The following is a 19,413-nucleotide window of genomic DNA, read 5'->3' as shown; positions in this document are numbered from 1 at the left end:
TGGCCGGGGAAGTAACACCGAGGATCTGCCAGTGGGCCGGGATGCAGGGGCAGGCCGCTTCTGAGACGCAGAATGACAGGAAGGGCTGATCAGGATGCGGCGTGGGAGGCGGCGGTGAAGCCAGTGAGGGTGGGTGTGCAAGTCGGGGCTGTGTGGACCCCTCGCAGGGGTGGGCATGGTAGAGGCTCCTGCCCACTTCAGCTCTCCCTGGCCTGCAGCCATTGGACCCTCTCTTGGCACAGCTGGATCCTTCCGGTCCTGCAGATCTTCGCTGGAATGTCCCTTCCGTGTCATCCAAGCCACAGTAGCCACCGCCGCCGCCAGTTGCTGTCCATCCCCTGTGTTTTCATTTCTTCCTCACCGGTCGGTCCCCTCCTGGAAGGTCACTTCCAAGGAGTGAGCCCTGCCTGTCGTGGTCACAGCTGAGTCCTGGCTCGCGGTGGGGCGCGGAAGAGTTAACGGTCACCTGCGGCTGCCCTTTGACTTCCGCCTCCCAGCGGAGCGCGTGGCCGGCCGGGACGTCTGGCTGGGGCCCTCCGCTGCGCCGTTGCCCCTTTAAACGCTGGACCCGGGCGCACGCGCAGTAGGGCGTTCGGGCGCGCAGGCGCAGTGGGGCGATGGATGTTTACGGCGGCGGAGGTCGGGGCTGCGTAGTGGGAGGCGGCCTGGCGAGGGGCGCCAGAAGAGCTGCAGGTGCGGCCCAGCGGCCGATTCCGCGGGCCTGCCGAGCCAGGAGGTACTGAGCCGCCGCCGCCGCCGCCCTCGGCCCGGCCTGCAGCGGGGTATGGGGGGCGGTGCGGCCCCTCGGCCCCCTCCCCCTCTCTCCCTCCTCTCCACCCCTCCCCTTCCCGTGGTCCCGGGCTCCCGGACCCTCCCCCAGGGCCGCCCTCTCTTCTCCCCGTCTTCCTGTCCTCTTCCGCTGTCCTCTCGTTCCCCACCCCCAAGCATAAACACCCCTCCGCGTCCCAGGCGTCTGCCGTCGCCCCTCCCCCCTCCCCGGGGGTCCGCCCTCCAGCGTTCCGGGGGTTCCCGAGGTCTCTCCAGGTGCGCATTGCTTACACCCCTTAGGTTGACTTAATTCTCCAGACGCGTAGCTCGTCCCTGACTTACTAAGTAGGAAACATTTGCAATTAGCACGGCAAGTGGAGGGTTACCAAGGTTTGAAACAGGTTGGACCTTTTCAGAAGGTGACAGAGCCTGTTAAGGAAGTATTGGCCCTTCAAGCCTTGGGGACTTAGCTTCGGGCAAGACTTGAAAGACGCCTTCCGTTGGGAAAGGAGAGCTCGCCGGGCTTTGGTGCGTGTGTTTCGTTTGTGTTTGCGAGGGCCTGTGTCTCCCGAGTTGATGTTTGCACATCAGAGAAGTCCTTTATTTCCCCCCTTTGCTCATGTGCTTGTCAACGTTTTCTTCGTTCTTTTTGACCAAGGAGGGGCTGAAGTAAACAACTGCATTCTCAGTGTTGGGCAGACCGGCAGGTCCCTGTATAAACAAGTCCGAACTTGTGGCTCTGCTGGGGGGAAATAGAGCCATACGCTAGGGTGGGAGGGGCCCTTGGGGATGGTGGGTTTCGGCCCCTGAGACCAGCGCCTGGGCCCCCTCCCTGCTTGTACTTGGCGCGGGACATCCCTGGCGGGGAGAGACTCCTCGTTCTGACAACGTGTCAGTGTTTTCACTTCCCGTTTTAGAAAGCATTTTTTTGTGTGTTTAGTAGAAATTATCTCCATCCAACACGTGTTCCACTGGCCTGGCTTTCATCAGGCTCATTCATGTATACTGTGTATATGACAGCCTTTCGAGTACTTGGGAAAAAAAAAAATCCCTCTGCGTTCCTTGTAAGAGTTCTGGTTTTCAAAATGAAAGAAGTCTCCATTTCTTCCATTATTCCTGCGGCAGGAGGTGTGGTTTTGGTTCCTTCTCCCCAGCTCATCTTCCAGCTGAATTACTTCGTCCATGTTGCCCTTAATAAGTAGCCTGATAAACCCGGCGTCGACCTGAATCTTGGCCCCGGGTATCAGAGCTGCATGCTTCGTTAGCCTGGCCACTGTCACAGCCTCCTCGATTGTCCACCTGAGACCTTCCGATGCCTGGTCCTGCTCCAGATGGCCGAGCGCCGTCTCCTCCCTGTGCCCTTACGGCTGGTTTGGGAAGAAGCAGCATTAGAGTAAGGCTTTCTTGTTGGGTGGTGCCCGGTTACTGCGGAGCGGTGCGTTCAGGGTTGCGAAGTATAGTCGGGTGCAGCATCCGAAAAATGACTTGCCATTACTTTGAAAAATTGAATTTGAGTAGCTTGTAGGTCCAGATTTGGTTTGGCAAGGACATCTCTTAACCGGTTGCTGGTGTTTTTGGTGGCGTTAGGACTGACCACATTCGTGGTCAGTAATAAGCAGTGATTGTTTCCAGTGTGAGGGAGTGTTAGATTGCCAGGGAAAGTTAATAGTAAATATCAGATCCTACAGGTTATCGCGTGCAGCCTACCAGTGGCAGCAGATAGGGTTACCACGCACTTATTTCGTCTGTCATTTTGGGTAGAGATTACCAGTGTGTTCATTGGTAGAGTTTTGCTCCCTTGAGGATTTTTAAAAGCTGCATTTGGTGTGGGGTAGAGAACATAGGCCCGGGGTTGAATGGCAGCCCTGTCCTTTCACACTGGTGTGTGATCACGAGAATAACTTCTCAGTCCCAATATGCCTAATAATGTCGTAAAGCCCAAACGAGGTCGTGACGGGCAGGTGGTGCCTGTAAAAAGGTTGTAGTTAGTTGCTAGTTTTACTAAAAACGTGGCCTTTGCACGTGGAATAAACTTTCAGAGTGAGGCAAAGTTGAAAATAAGGGATAAATACTTAATAGACAGTGAAACATACCCAACATATACTCCGTGTTTGCTTTCTGAGGATAGAACATTATACTTTGTGGGCTTCTGGGTGAAGAGGTGGCTTTCAGGTCCGTCCTGGAGGATGTGTGGGTGCCAGACATTTCCCTAAAGCAAGCAAACGTGACCCAACTTTTAACTGGTGACCCCAATTTTAAGATGACTGTCCAAGACTAGGGCTATAGGCCTTAGCCTCAGAACTAAGTGGCTCACCCAGGATTAAACTTGACCTCATTAGCACGTTATCCCATCTGGCTAAGTTAACTGGCCGTGGAGTGTAACCAGGAAGGGCTCTGAAACAATTTAGAGTGGGGGCGAGAATCTAATAATTGGAAGATCCTAGTGATTTGGAAGTCTCATATTCAGCTCTAAAATCTTTAATTTATTTTATATATTTTTATTTTTTAAATTAAATAAAAATTTTTTATTTTTGGCTGCGTTGGGTCTTCGTTGCTGCGCACGGGCTTTCTCTAGTTGTGGCGAGCGGGGGCTACTCTTCGTTGTGGTGCACGGGCTTCTCATTGCGGTGGCTTCTCTCGTTGTGGAGCGTGGGCCCTAGGGCGCGCGGGCTTCAGTAGTTGCAGCAAATGGGCTCAGTAGTTGTGGCTCGCAGGCTCGGTAGTTGCTTAGTTGCTCTGCATCATGTGGGATCTTCCCAGCTCAGGGCTCGAACCCACGTCCCCTGCGTTGGCAGGCGGATTCTTAATCACTGTGCCACCAGGGAAGTCTTCAGCTTTAAAATCTTGACGATGAAGATGAACTGTTCCAGCCATAACATAGAAGAGCGTTTGTATTAAAAGTCCCACCTTTCACACATTTTGTGTCCTTGTGAGAAGCTGAAGATTAGTCTGTGTGGTCGGTGGCTTTCATTCCTGGGGAAATCTCTCCCACCACAACTGCCAGTTTTGTGTGTGGGGTGTGTGCGTTTGGAACTCTTAGTTGTGGCATGCGGACTCTTAGTTGCGGCATGCGGACTCTTAGTTGTGGCATGTGGACTCTTAGTTGTGGCATGTATGTGGGATCCAGTTCCCCGACCAGGGATCAAACCCGGGCCCCCTGCGTTGGGAGCGCAGAGTCTTACCCGCTGGACCACCGGGAAGTCAGTGCTGTTTTCTTTTTTCCCAGCAATTTGTATCAGATGTTTTGTAAACATTACCATTTTATTTGAAGTAAAAGTCCCTAGGGTAAGTATAAAATTGGAGTTGTTTAGGAAGAGTAAAACCTCTACAGGTGAAGGAGCATTTTCGCTGTGAACTAGAGGAGGGTACGTGGTGTTCTGGTAGCCGGCTCAGAGGGGAGCATGTGCTGTTGCTTTGTCTTCCTGAAGGCGGTTGGGAGGAGAGCGGAAATGTACTTTCCGTTGTTGACGAGCTGGAAAGGTTGTGTAGTAGGTATTGATACTTCGAGGAGTTGAGGGAGTTCTAGTAGCAGCTTCTCTTGCTCCTAAGCTGTAGCCTTGAGACAGGTGCTGTGTTTGTCACAGTGAGGTGTGTGTCACAGTATGTTTCGTGGGGAAGAGGGTTTTGTGGGTGTTGTTTTTGCCTGAAGTTTGTACATCAGAACGTCCAGATCGGAGCTTGAATGGACTGCCTGACTTGGTGTTTATGCGCATGTGGGATGTGGAGTTGCTGGATAAAATATAAGACAGCAGGTCAATTTGAATTTCAAATGAACAATGAATAACTTTTTATTATTTGTTGACCTGAATTAAAAAAAAATTTTTTTTTTTTGCTTTTGAAGATTTATGTACAAAAAAAGGATCTACAGCACTTGAAATATTCAAAGAGGTTGATATTAGAATGATTTTCTAGTAGACATATCTGCTCCCTTTTTATGTTTACATTCAATGATTTTTCCATATGTGGATATATACCTGTTAAGATAGATACATATTCGGGATTTCCCTGGTGGTCCAGTGGTAAAGAATCCGCCTTACAATACAAGGGACGCAGGTTTGATCCCTGGTCGGGGAACTAAGATGCCACATGCAGCGGGGCAGCTAAGCCCGGCACCATAACCGCTGAGCTCGTGTGCCTCAACTAGAGAGCCTGAGTGCTGCAAACTACAGAGCCCACGTGCCCTGGAGCCTGTGCGCCACAACTAGAGAGAAGCCTGCATGCCGCAATGAAAGAGCCCGCATGCCGCAACTAAGACCTGACCAAGAAAAAAAAAAAAAAAAGAGCGGTGTATATTCAAGATGATTTTAATCCTAAATGCTTGACTTTCTAGAATGATGACTTTTAGTAAAGTTTTGAATTCATACTTTAATGATGTTTTTAAGTCGTCAGCTGTGTTTTAGGTATTGCATGTTCATCTGTATTCAGTCCATACTATAAATTACAAACTCATTTTTGGATGGATATAATTGAATTTCAAATTTAACTTTTCTTTTTTGAATCTGGCATTCTTGGGAGTGGAGGAGGGTAAGGTGGGAGGGGTGGGTGATGACTAGATATATTCCATCTGTATTACTTTCAGAATTCAGGATCTGAAATTGGTATGTGTTTAGAACTTCTATTGCTCCGCTCTAACCTTTAGCATGAATTGCCCTTTTAAAAATCGTAAAGCGGCAGCTTTCCGTAAGCGCGGTCCCGAAGATGGGAGGTGCGGTGAGTGCTGGTGAAGACAACGACGAGCTGATAGACCATCTGAAGGCGGCGCAGTACATCCGCTCCGAGCTGGTGGAGCGGGCCTTCCGAGCTGTTGACCGCGCCGACTATTACCTCGAGGAGTTTAAGGAGAACGCGTACAAGGACCTGGCGTGGAAGCACGGCAACATCCACCTCTCCGCTCCGTGCATCTACTCGGAGGTGATGGAGGCCCTGGACCTGCAGCCTGGCCTTTCCTTCCTGAACCTGGGCAGTGGCACCGGCTACCTCAGCTCCATGGTGGGGCTCATCCTCGGTGAGTCTGGCTCTGTCCCACGTAGGAGGAGAGCCTGCCGGCAGCGTGTCCTTTTGTGGAGACCGAGTTGTAACTGCCCTCGGCCTTCCCGGCCGTCGTGGCGTGCACACAGTCCCTGGGTGGGGGGTGATGGTATTAATCGAGAAATCCCCGTAAGGAACAGAAGCGTCCTTCTGAAGCTTTCCTGTCCCCCCCAGCCTGCACCTCCAACATCTGATCGGCACACCCTCCTTTTGGACAACGGAGGACCTAGACATTGTATAAATCTGGACCGTATGGTCATTTCTCGATGAATGCAGTCACTCAGCCTGCCCTGTCATGGTCTCTAAACTGGGAATAGTTAACTTTAAAGTCCCCTGGAAGTTAAAGTTCTTCCAAGCAGTTTTTGTTTTTGTTGTTTTAATACTAAAAAAGTTAATACTTGTAAGTTGTTTACTTTTAAATATATTCCAGGGATGGGAAGGATTTCACAAGTTATCTCATTTGAAGCCATTAGGCTGTTTTCCCAGGTTTGCTAAATATCAAAGCTTTCGGCTTAAGTATCTTAACATCGTTACCGGGTCAGTGTAAGATTCCGAATATCGGCGATTTCAAGTAATAACGGCTTTAAAGTCATGTTTAAATCATTAGTGGTCCATCACAATATTGTTTCTTTGCGGTTGATACAGGCACTTAAGAAAATCTTAGCAGTAACAGTTGCTTTTTGTGGATATGGAATGAAACTTTTGGTTTCTTTATAAGTTCATATACTTTAGAATTTGCTGAAGTTTTGAGATTCTGATCATCTGACTTGAGGCTATAAATTGCTACCCTCAGATTATTAAATGTGAATTTTTTTTTTTTTAAGCTAAATGCTTTTTGAACTTAACTTGGATTGAAACTGCTTTGCAAAGGGAGCCAGGGTTATTCATCATTCTGGAATTAGTGAATTGTAATTCCCTCTGTGGGAGCTGAAAAATTGGAGGAGCTAAGGATATCAAACTGGTTAGATTAGAAATGCTGTTGGAAAGAACTGAAATGCTCAGGAAAAGGTGACTTAAAGTAAACCTCAGCTGACCTGCCGCACTTGATGTTGTGTAGAAGTTATAAGGAAATGGCTTACAATTGATGTTGCTTTTTGTCTTTTCTGAGTCCCCTCTTTCTTGGGACTCTCACTAGTTATTAGGGGAGGAGAGTTCTGAAGGAAGGAAAGCTGTGTGGACACTGCGTGGTGCTTTGATGTATTTGAAGGAGGTAACTTGAGAGTTTGCATTCGCGGGTAGCCATCTTGGATCTGCAGGGAGAAAGCTGCGCGCACTGCGCCGTTTTCACTGTCCGGATGCTGTGTGTCCTGGGCCTCCCTGTCTGGTTCATTCAGCCGTGACGGTGCTTCGTGCAGATCACTGCAGAGGTGAAAACCTTGCTGGCCTCCCAGTGCCTGCAGATGTGAGGCTTGAAGTGTTTCATTTGATTTAGGGCTTCTTATTCTCTGACCGCAGCCTTTCTGCCACGTTCCTGTGCTCATTCTGTGGCTCCACCCCTTTGCTGAGGGCGCTCCCTTCTTGAGGTCCCAGTTGGTGGTGGGGAGGACGCAGCACTTGTCAGCTTAACCTGAAAGTGTCGTGTGATGTCGTGTGATGCTCTGCTTGGGGGGCCTTGTGGGACTAGTTTCAGTGTTGTGTCTTTGGTGCCACCATCCTGACCGCCCCCTGTACTCCCTCCGCTTTCAGTTCTCTTTTTATTGGGGTGGGTCAGGGGATATGTGTTTTTAGTCTGGTGTGAAGCTTCTTGGGAATAGGAGGTGTGTCCTCAATAAGTGCCTAACAAAGGTGAGGGGCTGATGAGAACATGATGAGAGGGGGAAAAAAGGCAAGTTTTCTTGGTCTCTGGCAAGTGACCAAGAGAGCAGTGGGGATGGAAACGGAATAATGTGGATGTGATATAAACACTGGAAATGTGACTTCTCAAGTAGGCTGTGGTTTTTCTTTTTATAACTATGTTTATTCTTTTTTTAATGATATTTTATTTACTTATTTTATTTATTTTTGGCAGCGTTGGGTTTATTTATTTTTTATTTATTCTTGCCGCGCACGGCTTTCTCTAGTTGCAGTGAGTGAGGGCTACTCTTTGTTGCGGTGTGCGGACTTCTCATTGCGGTGGCTTATCTTGTTGCAGAGTGTGGACTCTAGGTGAGTGGACTTCAGTAGGTGTGGCACGTGGGCTAAGTAGTTGTGGCTCGCGAGCTCTAGAGCACAGGCTCAGTAGTTGTGGCGCACGGGCTTAGTTGCTCTGCGGTATGTGGGATCTTCCTGGACCAGGGCTCGAACCCGTATCCCCTGCATTGGCAGGCGGATTCTTAACCACTGAGCCACCAAGGATGCCCGTAGGCTGTGTTTTGATGAGAGAATGTTACAGCAGCAGCTCTGTACGTGACAGGTGTTGAGAAAGGAGAGCGCGTGAGTCATCCAGCAGAGGCAGGGAGGCCTGGGCCTGGGGCCAGGCTGCTGCAACAGGAAGGGGCCAGATGAACCAAGTGGCAGAGTGCAAAACAAAGCTGTGGGCGCACAGAGGGTTGCCTTTACCAGGATTTCTGTTGGACTGTAGGGTTGAATGCTGCACTGTGACTTGATATGTATGTCTTTTATTTATTTTTTTATAAGATGTTTTTGATGTGGACCATTTTTAAAGTCTTTGTTGAACTTGTTACAGATCGGGCCCAGATGCTCCACAGCATGTGGGATCTTCCCGGACCGGGGCACGAACCCGTGTCCCCTGCATCGGCAGGCGGACTCTCAACCACTGCGCCACCAGGGAAGCCCCCCTGTATGTCTTTTAAATAAAGCCCTATGTGCCCTGTTCATTTTCACATGCAGATTTTTTTAAATTGAGGTATAACTTACCCGTAGTAAAGTAACAAGTGTGAAGCGTGGAACTTGGTGAGTTTTTACATCCACCTCCATGTAAGCATCACCCAGAACAAGATGCAGAGTAGAGTCTGTGCCCCAGAGGTCCTCATGGCCACCGCCCCATAGCAGGACCCCACCCCTCCAGAAGGGGGAAGATGCTCACCTCCATCACACAGATGAGCGTTACCTGTTTTGATGTTCATACAAATGTTTTTATTTTAATTTAATTCAATTTAATTTCTTTTTTGCATCTTTTTAAAAATTTATTTTTGGCTGCATTGTGTCTTCGCCACTGCGCGAGGGCCCTCTCCAGCTGCGGCGAGCGGGGGCCGCTCCTCGTTGCGGTGCGCGGACCTCTCACTGCGGTGGCCTGTCCTGCTGCGGAGCACGGGCTCCAGGCGTGCGGGCCCTAGCAGTTGCGGCAGGCGAGCTCAGCACCCGTGGCTCGCGGGCTCCAGAGCACAGGCTCAGCAGCCGTGGCACATGGGCCCAGCTGCTCCACGGCATGTGGGATCCTCCCGGACCAGGGCTCGAAGCTGTGTACCCTGCACTGGCAGGCGGACTCCCAACCACTGTGCCACCAGGGAAGCCCTATTTTTATTTTTTATTTAAAAAAAATTTTTGGCTGTGTTGGGTCTTCGTTGCTGCACGTGGCTTTCTCTAGTTGTGGTGAGCGGGGGCTACTCTTCATTGCGGTGCGTGGTTTTCTCATTGCGGTGGCTTCTCTTGTTGCAGAGTACGGGCTCTAGGCGCACGGGCTTCAGTAGTTGTGGCACGTGGGCTCTAGAGCGCAGGCTCAGCAGCTGTGGCACACGGGCTTAGTTGCTCTGCGACACATGGGATCTTCCCGGACCAGGGCTCGAACCTGTGTCCCCTGCGTTGGCAGGCGGATTCTTAACCACTGCGCCACCAGGGAAGTCCGACCTTCATACAAATGGATTCTTACAACACAGAGATTTAACGAAGCTGTTTGTGTCAATAGTTCTCACCGAGATTTAGCCCAGAGGCGTTTGTATGTGGAGGAAGCGCTTTCATCAAGTGGGCTCCTAACTTTTCTCACAGCTTTATTTCCAGTTACTGATAAATTTCTTTTGATTAAAAAAGTTTCATTTTGATTTTGGAATTATAGTTTTATTTTAATGATGATTAAAACCTATTTTGTGAGAATTAAACACCACATCTGAGTGTCTGGGGAGACCTTTGATGGAACACAGGCCTGTGTCCACTTTCATTTGCAAATACGTGCTTCTTCTATAATTCATTAGTGGCACTTGGAACTCTTGGTTACAGGCCTTGGCTTTTTTACATTTTCAAATGATTCCGTAGAAGTTTGAGGACAGGGAGATCCAGGCTTTAGGAAGCTGTGGGAAAGAGTATTGGTGATGTGGTGAGCAGAGGCCAGCCTGCATATTTAAATATTGGGCTGGGTGATTTAGGCCCAGTAACGTGTATTTCTGTAATTATACATGCCAAATCAAATGTGTTGTAGTCTATGAAACAGAAATAAAAGAATAGGGGTTCTCGCCCTAATTCTACGTGTTTTCTTATCCTGAAACCTTTTAGGTCCTTTTGGTGTGAACCACGGGGTGGAGCTCCATTCAGATGTGACAGAGTATGCGAAGCAGAAGCTGGACTTTTTCATCAGGACAAGTGACAGCTTCGACAAGTAAGATCAAATCTGTCTGTGGTTCTGGGTGTCAGTTATAACTTAAACTTTGGATTAAATGGAAAGAAATCAGTTTATTAGTCTTCGTGTTTAAACTGTGGCAGGAGAGTCAGGGATATGTGTGTATCTGTTCTAATTATTCTTAAAATATTTTGTGTTGTTAAGGGCCTTACGTTTTTTATTAATTTTTATTTTCTTTACAAATTTATTTATTTTTGGCTGCGTTGGGTCTTCATTGCTGTGCACAGGCTTTCTCTAGTTGCGGTGAGCAGGGGCTACTCTTCGTTGCGGTGTGCGGGCTTCTCACTGTGGTGGCTTCTCTTGTTGTGGAGCACGGGCTCTAGGCGCACGGCTTCAGAAGGTGTGGCATGTGGGCTCAGAAGCTGTGACACGCTGGCTCAGTAGTTGTGGTGCACGGGCTTAGTTGCTCCGCGGCATGTGAGATCTTCCCAGACCAGGGCTCGAACCCGTGTCCCCTGCGTTGGCAGATGGATTCTTAACCACTGCGCCACCAGGGCAGTCCAAGTTTTTAAATTATGATACCTGAAGGTAATTTCTCACCAGTATAAGAGAACAAATAGAATGTTCATTTTTCCCAATTTTCGTGTTTCCAGTAGAGACAACATTTTATCGCCTACTTGTTTGCAAAATGGAATTGTTGCATTTGTCTTTATTTTTTTATTTTAAATTTATTTATTTATTTTGGCTGTGCAGGCTTTCTAGTTGTGGCGTGCGGGCTTCTCTAGTTGTGGTGCATGGGCTTAGTTGCAGTATGTGGGACCTTAGTTCCCCGACCAGGGATCAAACCCGGGTCCCCTGCGTTGGGAGCACGGAATCTTAACCACTGGACCACCAGGGAAGTCCCACATTTGTCTTTAAATGGCACCATTTAGCTAGCTCTTGCATTTTAAAACAAAGCGTTAAAGTTCTTATTTTAGGGATTAAAAGTTTTAGAAAAACCAAATATAATCTTCCCTCTTTTTACTCGGTTAGTAGATCTTGAATAAGGTAATAAAATAAGCTAATAAAAATAGCCAGTAGTGATGCTTGGAGCTTGGGTGATTTAAGCTTGGATTGCGCCTATGATATTGACTTCCACGATATTTGGTTTGGAATTTCTAGGGTTCTGCTTATTACTAGCGTAATTCTTCCTGAAGTCTGGGGCCCAGCTTCTGCCTCTGATTTTGCTGTGTTGCTGTGGGTTTATGCAATGAAAACATACCCGTGTTTAGTGTAGGTTTACTACGTAGGCTTCTTCTGATGTGATATATTTAGTGGTGGAAAACATTGTTTGCTTCAGGTTTGACTTCTGCGAGCCCTCCTTCGTCACCGGCAATTGCCTGGAGATCTCTCCAGGCTGCTCTCAGTATGACCGGGTGTACTGCGGGGCAGGCGTGCAGAAGCAGCACGAGGGGTACATGAAGAGCCTCCTCAAAGTCGGGGGCGTCCTGGTCATGCCGCTGGAAGAGAAGGTCAGATCCCCACGTAACCCACGGTTTTGCACACTTAGCTGCCTGCCGGCGTCGGTTCCGGGGGTCTGACGTGCACTTTCCTTCGTAACCCTGGTAACGATGCCCTCCATTTCACCGAGGAGGAGACAGGCCGCAGAGGCAGCCAAGGCGGGGCAGGTCCTGACTCAGGCGGGCATCCCAGAGCCGGCACTGCAAGGCTGACCTGCCGCCCTCTCTCTCCTCCCTCCTCCCCCCGCTCCCCCTTAGCTATTCTTTTACGCTTTTTCTCCTATTGGAATTACAGTACACATAAAAAAATATTAGAGAAATTCTATTTCGGTAGCTAGTCTAATTGTTACATTCCCTGGTGGCGGGTACTGCACAGAATCCCTTGCTGAGTGGGAATCTTGTCCAGGTCTGCTTGGCTCTGCATGTTTCTGTATGTTGTAGATGCTGTGTTTCACTGGGAAAACAGATTGCAATAAATGAGCAACCTATCCGTCGCAAACAACTAGGAAAAAGAGAAATGACAAATCTCAGGAGATTGTGCGTTTTGGTGAAATTTTCTTCAGTTTTAAAATATTAGCATTCAATTCATTTTGTTTGAAAAGTAATTATTTATTTTAGAAAATCCAGAAGATGTGAACATTAGGAAAAACTATTCACAGTCCCTAATGACTGTTAGCGTGTGATTCTTGTAGCCCTCTCCTCTTAGTTTGTATCCTTTCAAGAAGGTTATTGTACACTAAGGTGTTTTACTTAACAGAGTTTGTGAATATGATTTTAAGTGACTTAATATTCCACATCATCGTTTTTTAGTGCTTACGTGGTAGCCGGCTGAACCATTGACCAGTTAATTATCTGGCTCCTATAATCAGACATTAGGTTGTATGTCGTTTTTATTGTTATTTACTGTTACGTAAAGACTGTAGTGAACGTCCTTAATAAAAAAAAAATATTCTTCAATATTTCAGTTTGTATCTGCAAAAGATAAGGGCTCTGTGTTTGTAAACTTCATAACCAAACCGTTATCAACCTAAAAAAGTTAATAGTAATTCCTTGATATCTTGAAACGTCCAGCTAGCGTTCAGGTTTTCCTGATTGTCTCAAAACCAGGCTGAACAGCTTACTTGAATGGGACCCCATTTAGGGCTGTGCCCTGCACTTGGTGGATTATCTCTTCGGTGTTGTTAATCTCCAAGTTTTCCTTCTTTCTTGCGATTTATTTGTTGAAGCAATCGGGCCATTTGCCTTCGAGGGGTTCCCGCTGCTGTTCAGTGGGGGCGAGATGGTCTCTTTCCAGTTCCCACCCTCCAGAAACCACAGCCCAGGACTCCGTCTAGGCTGAAGCATCGCAGCTGGTTGTGAGGGTCTCTAACGAATTGTACTTCAGAATCGCCCCATCTCCTTACGTTTCCCCCGCCACACGGACTTTTTCTGTAGAGTCCAAGAAGGTTGTCTCATCAGAATCCCCACATTCCTTCTCTGATTGTTTCCTCTTGTCACCCGTTAACTTCTTTCCCTGTTAGATACATTTTCTGTACTAGAAGCTTGAGTATATTTGCAATAATATCATTAAGTTATGTGTAATTCTTGTCACATCGCATTATGGGCACATTGCAGGCCCGTATTGTCAGGGTTTTTCATTATTAGTGTCTGTGTTTTTTCAGGTTGTGTATAGGAATGATTATATTTAAATCGACACTACCAGTAGTCAGACCTTTTGAATCTTCTCGTTTTGTCTTTGGGATAGTTGACTAAGATAACTCGGACGGGTCCTTCCGCCTGGGAAACCAAAAAGATTCTGGCTGTGTCTTTTGCTCCACTCATCCAGCCCTGCCAGTCGGAGTCAGGAGAATCAAGACTTGTCCAGTTACGTGAGTATGAAGATTCTTGCTTACTGTTTAGATCTTTTCACTGTCGTTAGAATTTGAAGAGAAATAAAATTCATAAGAAACCTTTTAATGTTAAAGAACACTTTTCCACCCATTGAAGCCTTTAAAGTTTTACAAGTGATGTTTAAAAAGTCACTCAAAAAATTAAAGTCTACGTTTAGCCTATTTCGGGTTATTTTAGGATGTTTGTGCTTGCTATTCAAGGATGAAAAGGAACCCCTAGAAAGAAAGAGAAGGGAAGACAAGCGTGAGCAGAGGCACACTGGCCGTGAGCTGGACGTCGCTGGTGTGCGGGGCACGTATGCCGGGGACGTCCGGGTTAGGGTCAGGGTCAGGGTCAGGGTCAGGGTCAGGGTTAGGGTTAGCAGCGTTTGGCTGCCCTGTGTTATTTGAAGCCACGGGATGGATGTCAAACCAAGGACTAATAGGCGTAAGCGGAGAGGAGCTCGCCAGAGTGGGGGTCGTGGGAACGTGAGGTGGGCAGGTGGGTTAGACCCGAGTTTATCACGTAGGTGGTAGAGTCCATCCCATGTTTTAAATAGAAGATGTGGGGACTTCCCTGGTGGCACAGTGGTTAAGAATCCACCTGCCAGTGCAGGGGACACAGGTTCGAGCCCTGGCCCGGGAAGATCCCACATGCCGCGGAGCAGCTAAGCCCGCACGCCACAACTACTGAGCCTGCGCTCTAGAGCCCTCGAGCCACAACTATGGAGCCCATGTGCCACAACTACTGAAGCCCGCGCGCAGCAATGAAGACCCAATGCAGCCAAAAAATAAAAAACAACCCCCCCCAAAAAAAACTCTAAATAGAAGATGTGGCACCTCTGTATTCTGGATTCCCTGGTGGTCAGGGGAGGGTGAATTTGTCAAATGTGTGCTCCCTGAAAATCCCACCGGAATGGGTAGGCAGGCACTGCCCGTGGGTGGGGAGGGCACCGCCTTCCAGAGCCCCTGCAGAGTTTCAGAAGGTGAGGTCACAGGTGGGATCTATGACAAGTGTCTTGATCATGCCTGGGTAAGAATCATGAAGACGTGGAGGGTACCCCGAGATGTGGGTTTTGGGGCTTCAAAGCAAACGTGGCACAGTGAACAGTGTCGATGCTATTTAGGGCTCCTGAAGGGAGCTTGTGATCTTGTCTCCCGGACCAGAGGTTCTTAGACGAGTAGAGTCATGTTGACGAGGGCAGTGTGCACGGAGCCCGTGAGGATGTGGTCGTGCACTGCACAGGGGATGGGGTCAGCTCTCGGATGGACGCGTGAGTGACCAGACTGCAGGCTGAGCTGGTCAGGAGGCCGCTGGGATTTTCTGGGCAAGAGATGAAGACTGAAGCTAAGACATGGGGCTCTACAGTGGCAGGGGCTCAGGAGGCGTGTAGGGCCTGTCTGAGGAAGGAGGTGGGCCTGAGGTGGCTGGCATGTTATGGAGGCGGGTCTGCAGGAGGCCCTGACCCCAGCAGGACTGGGTTAGAACCTGGGGAGCCTTTGGCTGCCCTGTGTTATTTGAAGCCACGGGATGGATGTCAAACCAAGGACTAATAGGATAAGCGGAGAGGAGCTCGCCGGGCTGGGTGGAAGAGGAGGAGGCCAGGGGATGAGGCGGCCCCCACCGATGGCACCTCGGGGTGAGCTGGAGAGGCCAGAGCTGGCCCTTGGGAGGTCTGAGAAGGGGGCAACAGCAAGTGGAGTGGCGGGGGAGGAGTGCTGCCACCACCTCCTGCTGGCCGTCGGGGTGTGAGGGCCGGGCCAGTGCGGTGTCCTGACAGAGGGGAGGAGGGTGCTGCGAGCCGGGGGCGCCTCCAGGGCATTGGGCGCTGGGCAGGTTCTGCTCGGGCCTCTGTGATTCTGGTAAGAGATGTGGGCAACAGAGGAGCCCTCCGGATAGTTCGGGTTGTTACTTTTTGGAGAAGTTAGGTTCAGGGGGGTAAGAAGTGGTGCTGACTTTCAGTGTCATGCATTTAAACACATGGCCCCTAGTGATTCTCTTCCCCTCCGAAGAGCCCTTATATTGCCATGTGTGTATTGCCTACACATTAGCCTAAATTGAGCTTTAATTACCAGATTTAATTTTTCCTTGATGTGCTTTGGGACTTTTGTTCTTAAAAATGTTTTGGAACTGCTTTTTCTCTACTTTAATAAAAAAGGAACAAATTCTTAAATTTCTGAAATACTGTGAAAATATTAAAACAGGTAAAAGAATTGTAGAGCCACGTGGTCACTGTATTTTACTGGATGAGACAGTGCGTCACTGAACATGGCAAATAGGGAAATGAAGCCGGTTGTCAAAGAACCAAACGCTGTAACCCTGGTTCTTAGTCTTCCATTGATTGATTAGCCAAGCAGTACTGCTTCCTTTTCTTATCTGATTTAAAGGTCAGTGCATTTGAAAATCTCTTTTGAAAAATACCATATGAGTGCAAATTAGAGTATAATTAACATTTGCCTCCAGCACTGCCCTGTTCTTGTAATGTGTTTGTAAATACGCCAGAAAATGAAAATGTGGTTAGAATTTTCTCAGGTGTCTAGACCTTGTGGTGTCACGAGGGTGAGGCTGACGGTCTCGCTGTCTGCACAGCACCCCTGGCGGTTCGCAGCCTCCAGGACCTGGCGCGCATTGCCATCCGGGGCACCATTAAGAAGGTCATCCACCAGGAAGCTGTGAACAAAAACGGGAACGGACTGAAGAACACTCCCAGGTTTAAACGGAGGAGAGTTCGCCGCCGCCGAATGGAAACGATTGTCTTTTTGGACAAAGAGGTGTTTGCCAGTCAGATCTCCAACTCCTCTGATGACACCAGCTGCAGAGACCTGGAAGACGAGCGGCAAGAAGAAGAGGTGACAACCCCGCCGGACACCAAGCCCGAGCCCCCCGTGAACTTCCTGCGTGAGAAGGTCCTGAGCCTCCCTCTGCCAGATCCCCTGAAGTACTACCTGCTTTATTACAGAGAAAAGTAAGTCTGTGGTCCAGGGGAGGAGGTCAAGCCTTCCTGGAGGGCTGCCCGCAGCAGGTGCACTGGAGAAGGAAGGGGCTCCCGCTCTGCATCTCGTCTTCTCGTCTGTCCTTGACTGTCCTGTAGAGTTTTCATCCAGTCATCTGATTTCTGTAAACACAGTCTGACAAACATAAGGTGCGAGGGGGGAATGTCTCAAAAGGGCGAGAGTCTCCTGGAGGAGGGGTTGACTTCACACTCTCAGGAAATGCTGAGGTCTACACGTGGAGGTGGCCTGGAGGCCGTTTCTTACACAAGGTACACGTGTCTGCATCAGAAAGGAAAACTGAAGTTGAAATCAACCTGTGTTTCTTATAAAAGGTGAGACAAAAAGCACAAGTTGCTAAGTGTATAAAATCTTTTCTGAGTGGGACATGCCTGTGTGCGAGTTTGAATTTTATGGTATCAACCTCTTAGTTACCGGCACTGAGTAATTAAAGATTTATTAAAAGATTAATTAAAAAGATTTAACTAAATCTTTTAGTTATTTGGAACGTGGATACTTGATTGAAAAGCCCTCTCTTATTTTAAGTAAATTAATTGCATCTTATGTGAGTTGTCAATTGTAATTTTAAAAAACAAAAATTGTGATGGGGAGAGGAATGAACGTATCAGATTGCCAGGTGTCTTTGTGGAATTGCAAAAGAATCCCAAGGAATTTTTTTCTGACACCTTTTGTTACCTTTAAAATAATCCACATTGAGTAATCCCCTCAAAGAAAGTCCTGAAGAATGAAACAAGTGTTGTGTGTAAGTAATGAGCTACGTTACTTTTGCCCCAGAGACGGAGAGTACTGTTGACTCAACTTTAAATACAGTCAGCGGTGTCTAAGGCTCAGTCCTCAGAGCAGGTGGGAAGTACTGGCTGCAGGAAATGGATTGGGGACGATGTAGACGGCCTGTGGGTTGGTTTTTTGTTGTTTTTTTTTCAGTTGGCTATTTTTCTGTAATCACATAACAGTACTGATTCATAGATTTTATCTTTTATAATTCTGGAGAAAAATATTTGTTAGTTTTGTAATTTTTCCTAAGAACAAACGCGTGTTTGGTACATAGCACTCAAGTTTGACTTGTGGAATCCATCTTCTCCAGCGCTGTGTGTTGAGAGCTTCCTGTCTTATCAAGTCGTGGGTCTAGAAGAAGAGGCCGTCCTTTTAGTTAGGTGGCAGGATGTTTCCAAGTGACACTGCTTCTTCCAAAACATTGGTTCTTTTCAGACTTTTCAGTTTTAACCAAAGGCTAGTATAAAATGTTAACACTAAGCCCCAACTCAGAGTGCTGATGGAGGATCAGTCATCCAGATTTTATGATTAATTTTATCTCTCAGCCTCTCAGGTGTTGCTGGATTTCAGTGTCTTTGTGGTTTTACCAGCTTCGCGGAGTTCTGGTTATTTTGTTTTGCCACTTATGCTTTTTTAAAGTAACTGAGTCATTTTATCACAGAACACACATAGCTGGCAAAGCGGGTATATTGCCCTCAATTGGTACAGTTAAACTGTTGTAAAGAAGGGTTTCTTCATAGTTGTGTTTACCTGCCTTTAACTGAACGTCAAGCCTCATTGTCTCAGAGAGGAAAGCACGAGTCACGTTTACTTGCTAAGACCTCAGTTTGCAGATCTTGTTGACGTCATTCTAATTGATTTGTAGAGACCTCTGCAACACATGGACATTTTTGGACATGATATCTGAAATATTTTATATTAGGTGGCTTGACTAAATTTCTTTCTGTAATTGTATATGGATTTCCTTTTTTTTCAACCACATTTGCCTTTATGCTAGATTGTAAAAAGTCTTTACGAGGCATAAGACATGTTTTCCCCTATATATGTTAAACCTTTCCTAACATTTTGTACTTACATGTTGGTTTGTGACTTTTAAACCAGAATTTGGTTACAAGATATATATATATAGATATTGAATATAATATATGTGAAATAATTTGGTATTGATCTATCTAATAAACATAAAGGAGAATCATCAGTGAGTTTCCCTGTGTGTCAGCACCTTTCTCCAGAGTCAGTCTGAGACACTACTTTCTGTTTTCAAACAGATGAATTACATATATATAGTCTGTGTTGTCTGCAAGCTCTATATTGTAAAGCACATTCTAGACAGTGGCTGACTTTTATGTTTTGATTAGTCTGTATTTTTATATGTGACTTTCGTCTTGAAAGTAGTACAGCCATAGACATGTGCAAAACAAATAACAAGTTTATAAATATTAAGTATATAATGTAGAAATCAGCTGTGTATTTAAAAATGTTTTTGCCCATCTGGAACTTTCAGGGGATTAATGCAAGAAATATGAAACAAAGGTTTTAATGAACTGATATACAACAGATACCAGTAAAGGTACCAGTAAAGGTACCAATAAAGGTAGTTACGACGCTTCAGCCTTCTTGGCATTGCTTCTGTTTCCTGTGTGGAATTAAAATTCTTGGCTACATTTTGTTTTCAAAAATGTTTTAAAATAAACTTTAAAAAACTAGAATCGGGGCTTCCCTGGTGGCGCAGTGGTTGAGAGTCCGCCTGCTGATGCAGGTGACACGGGTTCGTGCCCCGGTCCGGGAAGATCCCACATGCCGCGGAGCGGCTGGGCCCGTGAGCCATGGCCGCTGAGCCTGCGCGTCCGGAGCCTGTGCTCCGCAGCAGGAGAGGCCACAACAAGGAGAGGCCCGCGTACCGCAAAAAAAAAAAAAAGAAAAAAAATTAGAATCCTGTGCTTTCTTTCACCGTTTGCATTATTGCTGAAGTCTG

General features: G+C 47.4%; 1 protein-coding gene across 2 annotated transcripts; it reads left to right on the top strand.

The window, feature by feature from the left end:
* The first annotated feature begins 603 nt into the window (after nt 1-603).
* On the top strand, nt 604-19,049 carry PCMTD2 (protein-L-isoaspartate (D-aspartate) O-methyltransferase domain containing 2). 2 transcript variants are annotated; one of them, XM_024750273.1, is made up of 7 exons: nt 620-736; nt 1,185-1,296; nt 5,437-5,773; nt 10,222-10,324; nt 11,625-11,796; nt 13,529-13,652; nt 16,243-19,049. In XM_024750273.1, exons 3-7 carry the CDS (start codon nt 5,467-5,469, stop codon nt 16,620-16,622), a joined length of 1,086 nt encoding a protein of 361 aa, XP_024606041.1. In that variant the 5' UTR covers nt 620-736; nt 1,185-1,296; nt 5,437-5,466; the 3' UTR covers nt 16,623-19,049. The 2 variants fall into 2 exon arrangements, with proteins under 2 accessions (XP_024606040.1, XP_024606041.1); XM_024750272.1 differs by lacking the exon at nt 1,185-1,296 and having other exon boundaries at nt 604-736.
* The last annotated feature ends 364 nt before the right edge of the window (nt 19,050-19,413 follow it).

This window comes from Neophocaena asiaeorientalis, unplaced genomic scaffold, assembly GCF_003031525.2.
Source record: "Neophocaena asiaeorientalis asiaeorientalis breed wild unplaced genomic scaffold, Neophocaena_asiaeorientalis_V1.1 scaffold606, whole genome shotgun sequence".
Lineage (NCBI taxonomy): Eukaryota > Metazoa > Chordata > Mammalia > Artiodactyla > Phocoenidae > Neophocaena > Neophocaena asiaeorientalis.
Note: the sequence above shows the minus strand (reverse complement) of the source record. Positions and strands in the feature narration are given on the sequence as shown.

Coding starts and splice junctions, on each gene's coding strand:
- PCMTD2 (XM_024750272.1), top strand. CDS start 5,467: ATGGGAGGTGCGGTGAGTGCTGGTGAAGACAACGACGAGCTGATAGAC. Junction 11,797..13,528: donor TCATGCCGCTGGAAGAGAAG/GTCAGATCCCCA, acceptor TCTTTGGGATAG/TTGACTAAGATAACTCGGAC. Junction 13,653..16,242: donor ATCAAGACTTGTCCAGTTAC/GTGAGTATGAAG, acceptor CTGTCTGCACAG/CACCCCTGGCGGTTCGCAGC.